Source organism: Phaethon aethereus (genome assembly GCF_964289735.1).
Source record: "Phaethon aethereus genome assembly, chromosome: 2".
Classification (NCBI taxonomy): domain Eukaryota; kingdom Metazoa; phylum Chordata; class Aves; order Phaethontiformes; family Phaethontidae; genus Phaethon; species Phaethon aethereus.
Genome location: NC_138582.1, coordinates 38,991,073 through 39,009,710, shown reverse-complemented (window position 1 = coordinate 39,009,710; position 18,638 = coordinate 38,991,073). Strand labels below are relative to the sequence as shown.

The window sequence follows — 18,638 nt, the reverse complement described above, 5'->3', positions numbered from 1 at the left end:
TAAAGGGGGCTTATAGGAAAGATGGGGACAGGGCCTGTTGCGATAGGACAGGGGTAACGGTTTTAAACTAAAAGAGGGTAGATTTAGACTAGACAAAAGGAAGAAATTTTTGACAAAGAGGGTGGTGAAACACTGGCACAGGTTGCCCCGAGAGGTGGTAGATGCCCCATCCCTGGTAACACTCAAGGTCAGGTTGGACGGGGCTCTGAGCAACCTGGTCTAGTTGAAGATGTCCCTGCTCATTGCAGAGGGTTTCGATTAGATGACCTTTAAAGGTCCCTTCCAACCTAAACTATTCTATCTTTCTATGATTCTTGTTCAACCAGTCTTGCCTCAAAGAAATTTTTACTGGTAGAGTTGACATTTTATAGCTCACTGTGGGTAAATGATGTGAATATATTGATAAAGTCATATATGTTATTATGATAGGTAGAAATGAAAGGGAAGGTTAAAAAGAAAGTGATTCAGAGCAAATTATCACGTTTTATTTAAAGTATTCTACAAACATTTAATATTAATGTGTAACCCTTTTGTAGTTGAAGAATTAAGTATATTTATGAAGGTATCTGCGTGTTTGTTGTTTAGTTCATAGATTTTTTGGCAGTGATTTTTTATTTTGTTTTTAATGTGTTCTGTCCTTCTACCTTCCCAGAGAAGAGAAGTGTATTGGCAACATGCTGTAAAACAGCAACATTTCTGCCTCCAAATAACTACTGCAACTCCATGGTAATATGTTTGTTCTTTTTCAGGTACCTAGCTAAAATAAATGTGTGACAGTTCACATAGGGTTAGACTTCTAGTCCATGTTTCATTTGAGTCTTTAATGGTCAGTGAAATTAATGGAATTCCAGTGATTTATGTCAGCTGATGATCTAGCCTTCTGTCATGTTGTTTCGTGTCATGTTGTTTCGTGGTTAAAGCACATGGCTTGGACTTGTTCCCTCTTTGGACAAATGAACAGAGAACATCAGAACATACAAATCACAGTTTGTCTGTGAAATATCTTGCTATAAAATAGTAAGTTGCCACTGTGGTAAACCTACCATTCAAATTTTTTAAAATCCTGCTTTTACAAAGGGAATGGTTTCAGTTCTTCACATAAAAACCTTCTACCAAATGAATACTGTAATACCCTGCTGTACTTGGTCATGTTTTCTGGGCATGTCCAGCCTTACTCTGCTTTTCTGGTAATAACCTCTAATAGAAAAAGATTTTTAAAGGATTCATTTTGGCAGAAGCTTCCCTTTCTGACAGTAACAATCCTACCTAGGGAAGAACATATTTAGATTTCTCTGTAGTTGTTATCATTCTTCCAGCTCTTTAATAAAGAAAATGTGTCAACTATAATAAAATACAAACTAATTTTTCATTTTAGTTTAAAGTTTATCTTTTCTTGATTGATAGGTCTTGCTAGAACCCCTAATTCAGAACAGTTTCAAAATATTTCCTTCTCTGCTCTTGTACTCTCTGAAGGGTTGGAAATAAATACAAAATATCTGCTTTGGGTATCATCAACATTACATCCCTGGAGTATAACAGCAGTTTGTTCTGTACTTTCAACCTCAACTCAGTATCGTCTCAGCTGTTTTTTATTATCTATGAAAGTTGTTGCATGGCAAAAGAAACTAGGAAAAAAAAGCAGCTTAGCTGCCATGTACCTTATAGCACATCATAACTTGAACAGTATTTACTCTTGCTTTGTCAGAGACAAAGAGATACAGTGAAAGTATCGGTTACTTAAAACAAAATGGAAATCATGGGACCAGTCAAATGCTGCTTGTTTTGTGCTGGTATTATCAATGTGACTTGTGTTCTGCTTACATGTGTGTATAGCTTGCTTCTGGACATCTGCTTTATGTTACCTCTCCTTGCCTGCTTCCCACCCTCTCTCTCAAACACACATTTGTGAGCATAAAAAATAATTTCTGACGAAGTAGGAATTGAAGTGGGTTTTTTTTTGTCTTGGGCTTTCAACTGATTGATTGATATTTGAGGCTCCTGTATCACCTCATCCAGCAATGAAAGCAAGATAGAAATTTTTTAACCTGATTAGTAGCCTTTCTTAATTTAAGATTAATTTAAGATTTTCAGCAAATATTAACAGTATCTTACACTGCACATGCAACAACTAGAGAGATTACTTATCAATTTTACACACTGAAAAAAGATAGAAAAACCTCTTCTAAGTCATTGTACAAGGGTAAGAATATTAAAATACTCAGGAAAAATCAGCTTTTTGAAGAGCAAACCAGAGATTTTGTTAAATAAAATATTTAATGTATTAGCCTCTGAATAACAGTAGTGAGTCTTTGCACTTCTAGGGACAAAAATTAGATGTGACAAAATTACCTCCTGTATCAAAGTTATTTCAAGCTGAGTGAAAGAGTGTCTTCAAGTGGCTCTACATGTCATGTACTTGCCAGGGTATAAAGGATGCCTGTGAAAGTCAAGATACAGATGTGTCTGTCTTACAGCTTGTACCAACCAATGAATCTAGTGTTCTTTCCACTTTCTAAATACTGCAGAGAAGTTTGGCATGTTTATATAATAGTTCAACCACTAGTGCTGGAAACTTATTGATTAGTTACTGTCCTTGGGTTAACTATAAACAAACAAACAAACAAATGTGCTATTGTCTTTGAAGAACTCATTGTACATCAGCTAACATTTCTCCTGAAAGCTCATAATTAGGTTCTTATTTTTCTTTTTACCCTAAAGTAAACCAAATGGAAATTCATTATGTGTTCCTTCATATCAAGTTTTGTTTTACTGTCTGTTATCCACAAGTCAAAGAAGTGGTTGAGTTACTTTTCTGTCACTGTTTCCACATAAAGCCCTGCTCCTCAATCTCTCTTTGGTTGTTCTGCAGAGCTCCCATAAGCAAATCAAAAAAGCTGTTCTAATTGATCAGTTATGGTTTCTTTCCCATGGAGAATCCAGAGAGATCTAAATCTAGCTAGCAACACGAAAGGGCTTGTATACTCTGAAGTTAATTTGTTTTATTTCTCACTAAGATGTGGGAGGCTTTTTGAGATTACTTGCGTAAATTGTATTCAGCTTATTTCAGCTTGCATGGTTTATAACTAGTTTTGTTTCAGTTTCCTATCAGCTTTAAAAAAGGTTGTTAAATGCCTAGTGGGAAGAAGCTGTAATCAGATGTCCTCTTGAAACTGAGGTGGAGTAACTGCCTGCAGCTGTCCATGCTGTCCTTCTGCTTAGATGCTACATAAGGTGAGGTTTTAGTTTAAAGAACTTTCATCAAGGTACACTAAGCTGGTGTTGCACCTCGTGGAAGACCATTTTTACTTTGTCATGCTGGCTCCATGTAAGGTCAGTTTCTTTCTGAGCTAATTAGAGTTTCCTGAGGAGATCCTGCCATGCATTTGTGTTAGTTCATGTTCTTTTAATATCAATTTAAATTCAAATGGTATGTGAACTAACAGAGCTCTTGACTTGAGGTTCTGGAGATGTGCTGGCTCATGCTAGATATCCTTCTGAAGAAAAACCATCGGTAGTGATCACTGGCCATTATAAAACTTAGGTGGCTTCTTGATGCAGGATTTCTTAAAGGTACACTTGATTCTTACAGGGAAAAGTCAAATACACTCCTTTAAGTGAATTACTAATCACCCCTTAACCCCTTTTCTTAAGAGTTATAATCTCTCTATATATAGATTGGATCATGCAGTAGTTCTTTTCATGCCAGCTAAAGCTGAATGTTAAGATTTTGTTTGCTACAGATCTTTGCTGTGTCCCTTGTGCTGCTGGGAATAAAATCGTTGAAAGCCTTGCGGATAGATATGCACCATTATTAGTGGCCTGTAGAAAAACTATGTGGTGAAGTTCAGTGCATTTGTACTTAGAAAGTAATATTGTAGCAGTTTGGGGTAAAAAGGTCTGGTTTTAGGGAGGGACCAGCTGGTGTTCAGAATACCTGCAGAAATCTTTTGATTATATGAGCTCACTGTGAGCACTATGTTGGTTATATTACATTGCCTCCACAAACTTACAGCACTTGGGGACATTTAAATATCTTTGAACCTCCATCTTCCTTCAAAAATGCCATAAAGGGAGATGACAGAACTGATCCTTTTGGTCCATTCTGTACAAATAACGACTTCTCTTTAAAACCTGTGGCTGCAAAGCTGGTTTAGTGTAAACTCTGTGGTGAATGAGCACACAGAAATGTGTCAAAAGTGAACTCCTCGATTTATGCACCCCCCAATACTTCATAACAGTTTACAGCAAGTCCTTTACATATTAACTTTTTCATTGCTCATTATGGTATTAGAGCCACCTGTAAACAAACTGGTTTTATTCAGGTGAACTTTTTAATCACATTTCTTGGATGAGTCTTTTAAGAATTTTTATGCTTTGTTTTGTTTTTTTTTTTTAATTCTGGTAAATTCTTCTAGTGAAGATTGCTACAGGAAAAGGCTAGTTTTAGCTTTGATAGCCATTTCTGCATTGCATGGACCATTTTGGCAGGTTAGAGTGGGAGAAATTGCTGCATTATCAATATTACCTGAAGAAAAGGAGCCCCAGTAGTGTTTTCTACAAGGGGAGTAGGAATGGCTGACTTGCCTGTCCCTGTTTTTTGTACTTCAGGAAAACTAACCTTGGAGAGAGAAAAGTCTTCAGTGTTGGTGAGCAGCCTACAAAGTAAACATATTTCAGCTTTCTCTGAAAAGAAGACTATTTTAAATTCCCAGCTGGACTGAAGAGCCCTTTACAGTGCTAAGATACAAGATAATAAGCCCTGCAGAATGTTTTATTTTATTCACATATGGTACTGGAGCTGTTGTGCACTGATAGCCATTGTTCAGTAGCAAAGCCGAAACAAATCCATGTGGTTTCTCCATGGAGTACACAAGTGTCATGGCAGATCCTTGAAGTTTAATTACTACCATCTGTCATGCATGAGGGTTTAATATCTGGAAACTTGTTCCAGGTCATCAGATAGGACCACGAAGACGATTAAGGGAATAGAGGATATTACATATGACGAGAGGCTGAGAGAGCTGGGACTCTTCAGCCCAGAGAGGAGAAGGTTGATGGGCAATCTTATCAATGTTTCGAAATGCTTGATGAGAGGGAATGATGACGAGGGAGCCAGACTCTTCTCAGTAGCGCCTGGTGACAGGACAAGGGGCAATGGGCACACATTAAAAAAACTCTCATGAAATTCTGTTTGAACACAAGAGAAGACTCGTTTTTTTAACTGTAGAATGCTGGTCAAAGACTGGCACAGGTTTTGCAGAGAGGTTGTGGAGTCTCCATCTGCGGAGATACTGAAAACTTGGCTGGATAACCTGTCCTGTTACCCTGGGCAGCCTGCTGTAGGTGACCCTGCTTGAGTCTGGGGGTTGGACTAGATGATCTTGAGAGGTCCCATCCATCCTCAATTATGTGGTTTTGTGAATAGGCCAAAAGTTGTGTGGTGACATATTTTTTCAACAAGACTCTCTAAGTAGAGTTCAGACTTGGGCCTCAACTACCCTTGGACTGAAAGAGTTCTTGTTGCATTCCGAAGTTATAGCATCCCATGGGAACAATCTGATTTTTGCAGTTTCTCCAAACCTGTGGCTTTCCCCATAGGGAGCAAGAATTGCCGTCTCTCACATGCTAGCATCTTCAATATACTGTTTTACATAACTTGTTTCTGTACTTAAGACAGGTAGCGCTACCTACTAGTCAGGTTCCCTGATATATCACCCTGTAAAATCTGATCTTTAGGTGCTTACAATGTATTGTTTGGGCTGAAATTTTTCATCTTTTCATCTACCTTTCTTTTATTTTTTTCTTTTTTTTCCTAATTTTGCTGTATTGAAAACTACAGTTGGAGCAATTCAGCTTTTTCCTGAAACTAGGGGAAAAGAGTATCTTGCCTTTCTCTTAGTACTTCAAGCAAGTTGACAGGAAAATTGGTTAAGCTTATGTGCACGTATGTTTTCCATAGATTGTGTCTGGTAGTTAGAACTACTTTTCCTATCATTGGACATCTGCTGTGGGCTTTGCTGGATTCAGTGGCCTTAAGTGAGTCATAAAAATCTCTTCAGTGTTGTCAGCTATGCTTTTGCTGACCCAAATAGTCGAAGCTGCCTACCTAAATGAAGGAGCAACAATCAGTTGTATGAGGACATCAGGAGGGTAAACTGGGGCAAGGATCACCTCGGTTTAAGGTCTGCTGGCAATGAGATGACAAACTTTTGAAGCGAAGGGATTCTTACTGCTACAGATGATGGGGAAGAAAAAGACAGTAAGCTGCTGCTCCTGCCTCTCTTAGCCTTCACTTAGGTCTTTGAGCATGCATGTGGGTTGTGACAACTAATGGGACATGGCTGAAGCCAAGAGCAAAGGGGAATGGCTGAAATCAGAAACTGTAGCCGTCTCTTATTTCTGCACTCCCAAAGGAAAGAAAGGGTGCTTGCTGACAGAAAAGTTAAATAGTTTGAGGCATCTGGCTATGACTGCCTGAGAAACGGCACCTGCATGCGTTCAGGAGTGGGAAAACGGTAGCTTAGTGTTCTGCTCCAGTGGTTTCAGATCTATTTGCTGGTTATCACTTGAGAAAGCTTGTGCCATCATGGGGTTTGGTGGATATTTTTTTTTCCCCCACCATAACATTGGCTTTCTTGGTGCTAGTGCAAGCAAGTGTGAAGCACTTCATCTCCTCCATAGGATCAGGGCAGATGCCACAGAGCTTTGGGACTTTGGTTCTGTGCCTTACTGGTGAAGCCCACCCAAGCAGGTGAGAAAGCTTCCAGCTGATCAGACAGGTTGTCTATTTTAGACAAGTTTCCTAAGCAAACAAGCTTCAGTGATCGGACTGTGTTGGCTTTTCTGCCCTTGCCTGTTTTAAACCCGTTAGTCCATTTGAACCAGATTTGGCAGGGGAGTGAGGTCCTCAAAAGCATGAAGTTCTGATTTTAATGAAAGTCAGTACCTGTTTTTGGAATGGGCGTCCCAAACTAGTGTCCCATTGAGGGAAGAGCTACAGGCAAGGTTCCAGGCTACTTTGCACATATGTAAATGGCTGTGCAGGATACATGTAGCAGAACCAGTCCCAGCAACTGCTGCTTCTTGCCTAGGCTTTATGTGAGGGGGCTGTGTGTGTTTGGGAAGCAGGGGATGCAGGGAAGTAGGACACATTCAAAGAAGCAGGCTTTTTTATTTCAGGTCTTTGAGAAACATCTTGTGGGAACCGTATTCTCTATTTTCCCTTAGATGTCCAAGGCAGACAGATGGACAGATGATGTCCAGTTATCTGAACATGAATGTCTTCGCTTATTCTCTCCCAGTAAGGACTCTTCTCACTGTGGCTGTACAAGAGTTTTACAGCCTTCCTTTTAGGATGTTGCAGGTTGAAAAAGATGCTTTGATATGGAATCTTGAAGTTGAAGACCTGAATTTTCTTTCCAGTCACAGATCGAAGAGCTAGCCAGAGAGACCTTCAGCTTTCAACAGTGGTCTCAAAATTCATGTGAGAGTGTCCTGACATATTTCAGTTGTCAAGAAATCAGTTCCTCTTGTGATGAGTAGCTATATACTTTTTGCTAACTGTTTGAAAAGGTTACTGGATTCTTTTTTTACTCTTTTAATGTATCATGCAAATCTGAGCTTCCAATGCAGACAGGGAAACTGTATAACCTGGGGATTTTATAGAACTTTGTTTCAATAAACAAAAACAAAAACAAAAACCCCCATTTTGGAGGAACTATGGTAGAATATACTGTTTGTACCTGCTTAGCACATCCACATGCTTAGCTGTGTATGTTTGTTCAGAGGAGCATCAAAGCATGTATTTGTAATACACATCAGTTGGCGACGTATGTTGTAACATACGTCTCGTGGGAAGGTGTGGAAGGGGAAGTCGACATGGCTCTTTTGCTGCTGATTAAACCAAAACAAAAACAACTGCCGATGCCCTGGCCAGCCAGCTCGCTGGGACATTTTTATAATTCTTGTGCTCTGTCGCTGGAGATCTCCAATTAGCCTCAAACTGGAGCTCGCAGCTTGTGTGTGAAACAGGCAGCTGCTGGCACGCAATCTTCCCTCAAGTTGTTTCCTTTCCTTTTTCCTGAGATTTAGCGAAGGGGGGGAAGGGGTCGGAGTCACATGGATACAAAGCTTTTGATTAATGTCCAAGGCTGTGCTGCTGCTGCTGCTGCGGAGGCTTTCCAACCTCTTAGCTAACAGGGCGAGCTGGGAACCAGTGACCGCTCGCTTCCTCCGGGCCGTGTCCCCTTCCTGACGGGAAAGGAGCAGGCACTGGGCTGGCTCCTCGCCTCCGCACCTCGGGCCGCCGCTGGAGCTGGGTGAGGGGGGACTGAGGCTGCTGCGCGGCTGGGGACCGGCCGCAGCCCGGCCCCGCTGTGTAACTTGGCAGGGTCTTTTGTTGTCCTTGTCCGCAGCGCAGTGCGGGGGGCTCAGGCAACGCCGGGACAGGCGCCGGGCTGCGAGCACCGCTCTTTCTCGCTGCACCATGACAGAGGAAAGCAAAGGGGAAGGCAAGGGGGAAAGCGGGAAGGACTTGGAGAAGCAGCTTCGCCTGCGTGTCTGCGTCCTCAGCGAGCTGCTGAAGACCGAGCGGGACTACGTGGGCACGTTGGAGTTCCTGGTGTCGGTGAGCGGAAGGGCGCGGAGGGGCGCGGAGCGGGGCCGGGGGGGGCTCGCCTCGCCCCGCTCCGGCTGCTGCGCACGGCGGGGAGCGGGGCGGGCTGCTGCCGGCCGCGGGACGGGACGGCGGGACCCGCGGCCGTGGGAGGGCTTGCTGCCCCGAGCTGCGCGGGGCGGCCGCCTTTGCTGAGAAGGGAGGGAGGGTAACAGGTTTTGAAATGGCTGAGGAGGGGTCGTGTTCCCGCCCCCCCCTCCCCCCCCGCCGCCCTCCTGGGAGAGCTTGCGCTGGTGATCTCACTCCAGCACGGGTGATCTCACTTCTCCGGGCACGGAGGCTGAGGGGGTAATGTGTTTTGGGGGTAGTGTGTTTTTGGGGTAACGCGTTTGAGTCCAGGCCTGCCCTGGGCGTGCGTGGGGGCTCGCGTTCGTTAACAGGGCGCCGCAGGGCCGTTGCTTGCGTTAGCCCGAGAGGCAGGGGGGTGCAGGGGGCACGGAGGAGAGGCGGGTGCTGGTGTGCAGCAGCTGCTTGGCATTAAAGCCACATGTGGCATTCACTCCTGCCTTCCCTTCCGATGCAGGGGTCAGCTGGGAAGGTAGCATGTTCTGCTGAGAGCTGTGTTGAAGCAGCTTTAGCTTCCTCCTGCATCTGACTCTCCCTGTTGATAGGATTATTTGTCCAGGCAAGACCCTCATCAGTAAGGCAGGGGTTTTCACTCTTTCCAAAAGCCAAAGTGACAAATTATTACAGAACAGATGCGGGCAGTGTTTCATTTGTGCATGGTCTTGGTAGCATCACTTTAGGACCCTGTTGAGATAAGTATGTCCAAATCAGCTGCTTAAGTTTGCAAAAGATTTCACAGTAGCCCCCTCATACTCTTCTGTCCTCCCCTGTCCCATTGAAGAGGGGAAATCCTTCAAACTGCAAGCTTCCTGCTTTGCTGCTTTGAGATCTGTGAACTTTCTGCTTATTATCATGAAAGAGGAAATTCTCAACTTGGCTGTGACAGAGAGAATAAAAGCACAGACACTGGAGTGAAATAAGATCTACAGAGTAGCTTATTTTCTCCATATGTTTATCCTCAGCAGAACCATGAAAAATGGTAAATGGTCCAATGTGTTTTCTATTTAAAAGAAATAAAAAATTAACATGTATATTTGAGAAGGTGGCTGTGCGATGATGTTTTACATGTTTCCATTTAACAATCAGATTTTACCTATTGTAAAAAATATCTGTTCTAGGGGAATGTTCTTCAATATTTTATCTTAAGCCCCAGATTTGGTGTATGTCAGAGTCTTAGGTCATTTCAGCAAATTTAAAGAATTTATAATATCTTTAATTTTGGACTCTTCAGATTAGGTGAGACAGATAACAGGTATTGGTGTTCAAGCAGTAAGTGCTCTGCTTGTTCTGAAGAGCAAACTCTGTATTTCAAGTATTGAATTCAGTAATACGTCTTTTTGCAGTGTGGATCAAGATAATCCAAGTAAATCATCTTGAGAAAGCAAGGGGGGATGAAGTTAAATACCTGGTTCTACATCAACTTTTTTGCATTCATTAATGGTAACGATTCAGATATGTAAATCCTTCACAGGGAAATGTCATGCATTTTAACTGTACCTCAGCCTTGGTTTGAGGAAACAACTTCCGTGGGTTCCATGACCTGCCTGCTAGGACTGCTGTTGAGAGCAGCTCTGGTGGTGGATTTTACGAGGGGGACAACTCTGGACTAGGGCCAGTATGGAGACCATCATGTTTATTTTACATAAGCCATCAAAACCATCATTGTACTTGTTCCTATGGTTACTTCTTAATCTGGAGACTAGATCCTTTCATTTAGGTGTCCTAGGTTATGGTTCCCTTTCTTAAAACCATTTTCCTAGGACCAGCTCTTCTGAGATACAAACACTATCCCAGCTTACTTTGTTTCAGACCATGAGCAGGTCTTGGGGCATGCAGCCTCAGTTCTTTTTGGATGGAAGTGAACTGGAAAGTTTTCCGTAGGAACACATCCAGCTGCTAATGAGTGTACAGTTCCTGGGACTAGACGAGAGCTAGTCTGAAGACACCCCCCTCCCAACAGTGTGGAGTCCGAGCGCTGACTATTTCTCTATCCAAACCGTACCCTATTTTGCAGGACTTCTTGTTAAAGTAGAGGCAGCCCGAGGGGTTGAAGTTCCAATAAAAGTTAAGAGTTTGGCTTCCAGGTCTCCTCAACACCATCAGTAGAGCTTGTTGTGGTAGAAACTGTGTTTCCTTTATGATTGAAAAGCTGAAGCCATTTATAGTCGTTCTGATGGTTGGCACAGAGTACCTGCAGTTTTCACTGAAGTTAATAGGAACAGGAGTATTCACTTAGATAAGTGAAAAAACCCTGTGGTTTCAGGTTTGGAGCCCATTTCTGTTGCAGGGAGTGTCATCTTTCATGATGTGTACGGTTCACGTGGAAAAGTACATTAGCACTTGTGTAGTGGTGGGCAAGAGAGCTGACTTTTCACTCATTTGGACTGAAATGTTTATTTTGTGTACATACCCTGTTGAGGAGGGAGTTAAATTAAGGAACAGAAAAATTCAGTCAATTTTCTTCAGTTGCTTGGTTACTGCCTAGGAAAGGGACAGTATATAAGTGGGATTTATGTGGAAGCGTAACATACATCATGCCTCAGCTAACTCATTTTCTGAGTACTTCATGAGGTCTTGTGAAGTGAATTGCTAATGTCTACAACCCCTTTGGCTGAGGCAAAACTACGCTGTTGCAAGGGGCAGTATATAATATAAACGGGCATGGAAGTGAAGTGTAAGCTGGATTTATCCTAGTGGTGGGAGGAGGAGACCCCTGTTGCTGATGCACCCATGTTGGCTTTGCCTGGTAGAGCTTGTGGCTGGCTGGAGAATGAAGAGGTTGTAAGGAGGAAGTGACTTTGCTGGTGCGTGTGAACATGGGAAATGCTTTGCTGGTTTCCCTGTGCTGGAAACATGTCTATTATGTGTTAGATTTATTTAGGATCTTCAGTTTCTATTAATTAAAGAGCGTCTCACTGGGGACAAATTTCTGGTTGGTTATTTAAAGTATTTTTGTTCCCCTAGTCCTCTGTGATTCTTCATCCTCCGGTTATCAGTGTAGTGAGAAGCAGCTTGGTTTGTGTATTCTGTCAAAAGTCTACAAGGCTCTGAAGTGCAAAGCAGAAGATTTAATATATTCATTATTTTATTAGATAGATGTAGCCGAGTAGTCATTCCCATGTGAGCTTGTTCACCTCTTCTTTTTGGCTTTACGCTGTGTAAATACAGTATATTGTTTTTAATCTCCACTCATCACAGATCAAATCTGAGTGGAAAGGTCTAGTTGTATTAATGTTATTCTTTCAGATCTCCTGAATCTTCCAGTAATAAACTAGAGTAGCTGAGTACATTGAAACATCAGTAATACTGAGCAATAACAATTTTGGGCCCATCTGAGTGAGGCATGTAAACATACATGAGGTGAATAAACTTAAGAAGTCGCCCAGTAGTCACAGTAATGTTGGAGGGAGGAGGCATGCAGAGGAAATACGAAGAAAGGCTCATGCTTTTCCTTCAAACATGCCATTATAGCATTTGGAGTGTCATTGCATTTCCGGAGTTTTTGTTCTTGTTAGTGTTTAGCATTTCTTAAAAGAAATTAATCTAGTGATGGAAGAATTTACCTAAGGCACTAAAATATTTTTTAAAACTTTATCTCCAAATGGAGTTTATTATGAGCTACCATACGAAGTTTTGGTCACAAACTATTGATAGTTTACTGGCTAAATCAGCAGTTGGGATTTTTCTGCTGGTGGATGATTTCTCTGGTGATCATATCATCTTCCTATGGCAAAATCTTTGTTTTCCAAGGAAAGAGAAGCTGCACTTGGAAGGACAGAGGAGAATCTTTTCACCAAAATGCACTTTCTGGAGGGGAGAAAAAGCAACAATTTGTGAATTTTTACCCTGCCTAAAATAATTATATGCCATCCAACTGTGTAACTGAATAATTAATATTACCTTGAGTGTTCATGGTAAAGATGCTTTTTTAAAAAAATGTTTTGACTTTATCAATATGTACCATATCTATTTCATTCTTTACAGCAAATGACAAAACATGTATATTTAATGTGCTCTGTGTAAATGTAATGAAAATTTCCTATTTGGCTCTATAAGCACAATTAACTAACTAGACTAAAACTAAAGAAACTTTTCAAAGATTCTTATTGGTCCACGATTTCATGCTGGGGAATATATTTTACTTTTTAATGAGTGTTTTAAAAAATATTTTTTTTTTTAAATTTGCTGAATGTTTTCATGTAAAGTTTCATTTACTGTATACATCAGGATAGTCCCCTGAACCCTCAACGTACCAGTAGTAAAGAGACCTGTAAAACTGTGGGTAGAAGTTGCTGAGAAATTAAAAAGCATTTAGTAGTGAAGAGTTGCCAAAAAGCATCTGGCTTAATTTGTTGCCTTGTAACTTGGTATAAGGCTTAGATTTTATGATTGTCCTTTACACTGACTGTTTGGCCGGTGAAGGCAAACCAGACCATGAAGAACTTTAGGATGGAGGTAAACTGCAGGGAAATAGGCTAGGTAAAATAGGAGGTAAATATAATAATTATAAAAATAATATATATATAAAAATCAATGTGTGTATTTATATATTTGGGGAAGAAATTTTATTTTGCAACAGAAATTGGAAATGTAATGGATCTGCTACACTTGTTACTTCAGGGGAGATCCATAGAAGTAGAATTTATTTTTCTGTGACAGCGATTGTTTTTCTGGTGCAGTTTTGTGTTCTGACAAATTTGACGTTGATGGGAATAGAAGCAGATGTTGGCACTTATGTAAGCCTTCCAAAACCCCATGGCCTCAGCTGGGGTGACTAGTTAGATCCTGAAACAGCTAGGGGGAAGAAATAAGCTAGTTTATTATGTAGACTATAGCATGGTTTACGGAGTCTCTTCCGTGAATATATATACATTTCTGCAACTCTCAAATCTCAGTTTAATTCTGTTAGATCCTACTGTACTATCTTCTCCCCTCTCTTCTGCTTGCACTAAAGTGAGAAAAGGGTTTGTCTTCTCTAAATGTGTGCCCTGTTAAAAAGCTGAATCCTTGCTTTTCAGTGGGCATAAATAGATTTTGTTCATAAGGTTTATTGCCCAGCCTTCTCAGTGGCTGTGTGACTCCTCAGGATCCATATTTCCTTGCCACACTGAGCCTTTACTTGCTCTTGGCTCAACAGGTATTTCTCTGGTAGTTAAGCAGACTAATTAGTTGGACAAGTCATTAATAGTAATTGAGATTTCAGGTAAACTTCAGTCAAATTCAGTATTACTAACCCTGACCAGCAATAGAGGATTTGTGTCCTGGATTGAAACTCCTCAAATGGTTACTCTAGATGATGAAATTAGGTGTTATGCCTTTCACAAAAGAACAATTTTTAAATGATCTTTTATGGCTGTAGTTTGATACAATAACAATCTGTGTGTATGTGTATATATCATAGAATCATAGAATATCACAAGTTGGAAGGGACTCATAAGGGTCATGGAGTCCAACTCCATAAATATGTTATATGTATATCTCAATTACAGTAATGATTAGAGACTTCATAATGGTTTGCATAATTGCATTTATATTTCATAAAAGGAATTTAAATGAATGGAAGGGAAGGGTTTTAGCTGGCTGCATTTTTTGATAAGGTTATGTGATTTCCTTTCTCTTCAGGAAAAGAAAAACAACATTCTATGGCTACTTCATCATAAAAAGTCAAAAGGAAGTGCAAACACAATTACCATAGAAAGTCAATATCTTTTCCATTCACTTCCAATTTCTGCTGTTTTTAAACGTGCTTAAGTGTTACCAAAAATGTGAATGTGGTATTCTATTCTTATTTGACTTTGCTTGGCTATATCAATAGCACCACCTGTGGCCTTTGTCAGAGTAAGGGTAACTGCTTAAAAGCTTTTTATTTCTCTGTAACCCCCACCCCCACGGTTGAATGCTTGCTTTATGGAATGGATTTGCAAGAAAGGTTATTCGCATCTCTACTTAGCTGAGCACAGAGTTCATATAAGGTATGCCAATGGCAAAGAGCAGAGTTTTTTCAGAAGAATTTTCAAGCACGTATCTTGTTTGGGACTGTAGGGAATTATATTGCACTATACTCCAGACAGATGTTTCATACTTTTCAATGGATTTCCTCTTATTGCTCTCAGAAGTACTTAGACTATGTTGTGAAAAGCTGCTCTTTAAGAAGAAAGGTGGTTTGTTTAGCAGCTCAGTTCAGCAGTTTCAGTTCAGAAGTCTAATATACTGAAAGTAAAAATCTTTGTTTAATAGCATTTAAGAAACTTTTATGTTCCTAGGACTCATTGTAGAATAAGAGGTATCATGTTGAAGATCATGATATGCTTAGGGGTGTTGTACAACTTTTTGATGTATCTGTATTTATAAATACCATCATATTTGCAGTGTTCCAGGTTATTCCTTTGCTCTGCCTTACAGCTCAGTCCTAACTCGCCCGTCACATATATTTCACAAGTTTGTAATGTGAGCTGCTAATTTAGAAGAGACTACTTGGAGGGGACCATCAATCAGTACACCCAAACTTAAGTTACTCTATGCAGCCTAATGTTGTTGAATAGTGTGTTGTTTGCAGTGATTTCAAATATTTATGGAGACATATTTTTCAACCCTCTTCAGTAGTAATTTTTGTCACCATTTTAAAACACCAAGTGCTTTGAAACTGTGCATTCCAAGGTTGGTTTGTATTTTTTTGGTAGGCATGAAGAACAATTTTGTCAAAGATGACGAAGTCAAAGTTAGTAACAGTATTACACTATGGGAGGAACTGAGAAGTTCTTCACGTTGGAAACCAAAAGGAACTGTATTTTGGCCAAAATAAACAAATCCAAACTGGCTGTAGTTGACCTAAGATACTGGTGGGGGCAACTTGCCAGTCTGTAGAAGGCTATAACCATGTGTCTGTTAAGTATTTGTCCCTGTTTAGAAGGAAATTAGGCTACCAATGAATGAAATACAGACTTGAATAAGATAATAATTTAGGTAATAATTAGAATAATTTAGGCTCTACCTTTTTATGCAAGTAACTTGAATAACTTTGTATACTTACACACTCATGCATATTCTTTTTCAGGAATTTTGTTTAACAGTTTTTGCTTTAATTCTAAACTACATGCATATTGGTTCAGTTTTCTGTTTTGGACTGAGCAGGATTATCACCATCTTTGGTGAATAGATTGTGTGCATTGGTGCGGGACTTGATAGAGCTTAGGGACAGGCTACTCAGGAGGAATATAAAGACATGCAAGAATGGAGATAGCAAAGTCAAAGCTCAGCTGGCACTGATATTAGCGATGTGAAGGGCAACAGAAGGAACGTCTGTAAGTACATTGGTAGCAAAAGGAAGGCTAAATAAAATGTGTGCCTACTGCTCAGTGGGGCAGGGAGCCTTGTGAAAAGACGAGAAAGAAAAGGCTGGGGTACTCCATGCTTTTTCTTTTGGAGTTTTCACCAGTTAGGATTTTCCTTAGGCCTGCTGAAGCTTACGTGCAGATTTTGTGAGAATGGGTCATTGCCTACAGTAGAAGAATACTTACGGCAATTAGATATATACAAGTCTGAGATTAGATGGGTTTCATCTGAGGAAGCTGGCTGATGTCTATGTGAGGCCTATCTATAATTTTTGAATGGTCTTGGTGACTGTGGGACGTTCCCAGTGACTGGGAGAACACAAATATCAAACCTAGCTTCAGGAAGGTCAAGGAGGAGGATCTGGGGAAGTGCAAGCTCATCTTGGGTAGGTGATGTAGTGAATCATCTTCAAAACCATTTCCATGCAGCTGATGGAAAAGAAAGTGATTGGAAGCAGCCTCTGGGGATTTATCAAGGGTGAATCATGCCAGATCAATCTGATTGCCTTCTATGAGGAGATTACTGGCTCAGTGAACTTGGTAAGAGCTATGAATATTATTTACATTGATTTAACCAAAGTCTTTGGCATGGTCTGGAGTAGAATCCTTACATCCAGGTCTTATCCATTTGGACTGGATAAATAGACAGTAAGGTGGGTGGGAAACTGGTGGATCTGTTAGACTCAGCGGACAGTTTTCAACAGCGTGAAGTACAAATGGTGGCCAGTTATGAGTGGTGTCTCCAACAACCAACACTGCATCATGTCTTAGGTAATTTTCTGGATGGTGGGATAGAAAGGTGCACTTTGAGCAGTCAGAGGGATCTCAATGGACTGGAGTACTGAAAGCACTGATGGGAGCCTCATGAAGTTTGGTGAAGGCAAATGCAGAGTCCTGCACCTGGGATGGAATAGCCTTGTACACCAGTACAGGCTGGGGGCTAGGAAGCAGCTTTACAGAGAGGACTCTTGGAAGGCTTTTGGACAAGAACTGGAACATGAGTCAGCATTATACCCTTGAAGCGCAGAAAACAATCATCATCCTGGACTGTTTTAGCAAGGGAGTAACTATTAGGTCAAGGGAGGTTATTCTTTACCCTTTACTCTACAGTTGTGGGACCTTTGTGACACAAATTTTGGGGTCACTAGTTCAAGAAATAAATTTAACTACTGCAGTAAGTCTAGGGGAGGGCCAGCAAGTTGAGGAGGGGCCTGGAGCATATTACTGCAAAGAGAGACTGAGGGAGCAAGGTTTCTTTGACCTTAAGAAGAAAAGGCTCACCCTGATAGGTGGATACGCAGAAGATGGAGCCGCATTCCTCTCAGAGGTGCACAGTGGAAGAAGGAGAGGCAATGGAAAATGGGAAATTCCAACTCATTGTGAGGGGAAAAAGTATTATTTACCATGACAATGGTCAAAAACTGTAATAAGTTGCCCAAAGGCTGTGGAATATCTTTACTTTGTTCAAAGCTCAGCTGGAAAAGACTGGGCAGCCTGTTCTAGTTGACACTGCTTTGCTCAAGCAACAGGGCTAGATGACCTCTGGAGAACCCTTCTAACCTACATGACTCATCATTTTTGCAATTTATCGGTATAATGGGGAAAAAGACAGACTGTCTTTAAGTTTCAGCTCTTCAGGAGGGCAAATTTTTCAGGGTTACATCTCTACTTTGTTTCCTTTGTCCTCTGAAATTGCAGTGCAAATGGCCAGGCTATACTATTCTGCAAATAAATATTGAAAATCCAAGAGGAAACTCAGATACACAGATTTTTTTCAACTGTATGATATTTGCTCAGGAGACAGATAACCTGGCACTTCTGTAATCTTTTCTATTCAGAGATCTCTCAGTGCAATGCTGTCATTAATAAATCAAATCTGAGTAGTTCTACAAATGGGAAGCTTAGAGATGGATCTTGATTTTTGCGTCCCAGTGGAAGTTTGTGGCAGAGCCAGAAATATAATCTGATGTCTTGATTCCCAGTTCAGTACTCTGACAGCACAGCAACCCTTTCCCTTTATATATAATTGATGCTAGAAGAATGGTTGTCTACTTAAAATGTCTGAGAAACTGCAAGGATAATTCTTCAAAGCCAGCATAATTTTGTGCAAGCTTTATTGCTCCTGTGGTTATCTGATAGACTGTTCACAGTTGAATTTATCCTGTTGTAGGTACAGAACTGAGATATTAGTGTTTGACACTTATTTTGGGTCCCATGAGACCTCCTCATTCTCTTTTGTGCTTTTGGCAGCCTGGCTGCCAAGTCATCTGGCGTACCTCAAGAGCTTTCAAGTCCACGGCTAAAGAGCATGAGTTTACTGTCATGGAACGGGTAGGAGAAACACCTAGAACTGAAAAATGGTGGAAATAACAGTCATACAGTGTAGTAGGGTGGCTTTCTTTATTTCAGTGTCACTTATGTGATGTAGGCCCCCTGACAAATTGATAATATCTTGCTGAATGGAGCAGTGTAAATAGTCTGCTCCTTGACCTTCCTAAGGGAGTTTTATATGCATTCTCACTTCAAAATTAAATTTGGCTGTAGCTGCTGCTATTTGCACATGAAGT

The 18,638-nt window shown here is 40.9% G+C and overlaps 1 protein-coding gene across 1 annotated transcript in view; it reads left to right on the top strand.

Annotated features, from left to right (window-relative positions):
* Positions 1-8,098: 8,098 nt before the first annotated feature.
* The window catches only part of PREX2 (phosphatidylinositol-3,4,5-trisphosphate dependent Rac exchange factor 2), a gene marked incomplete at its 3' end in the record, with an annotated part of 187,125 nt that continues 176,585 nt past the window's right edge, over positions 8,099-18,638 (top strand). Inside the window, exon 1 of the mRNA XM_082014802.1 lies at positions 8,099-8,626. Within this exon, the coding sequence (XP_081870928.1) occupies positions 8,486-8,626 (141 nt within the window). The 5' untranslated portion in view covers positions 8,099-8,485. The remainder of the gene's footprint in view (positions 8,627-18,638) is intronic.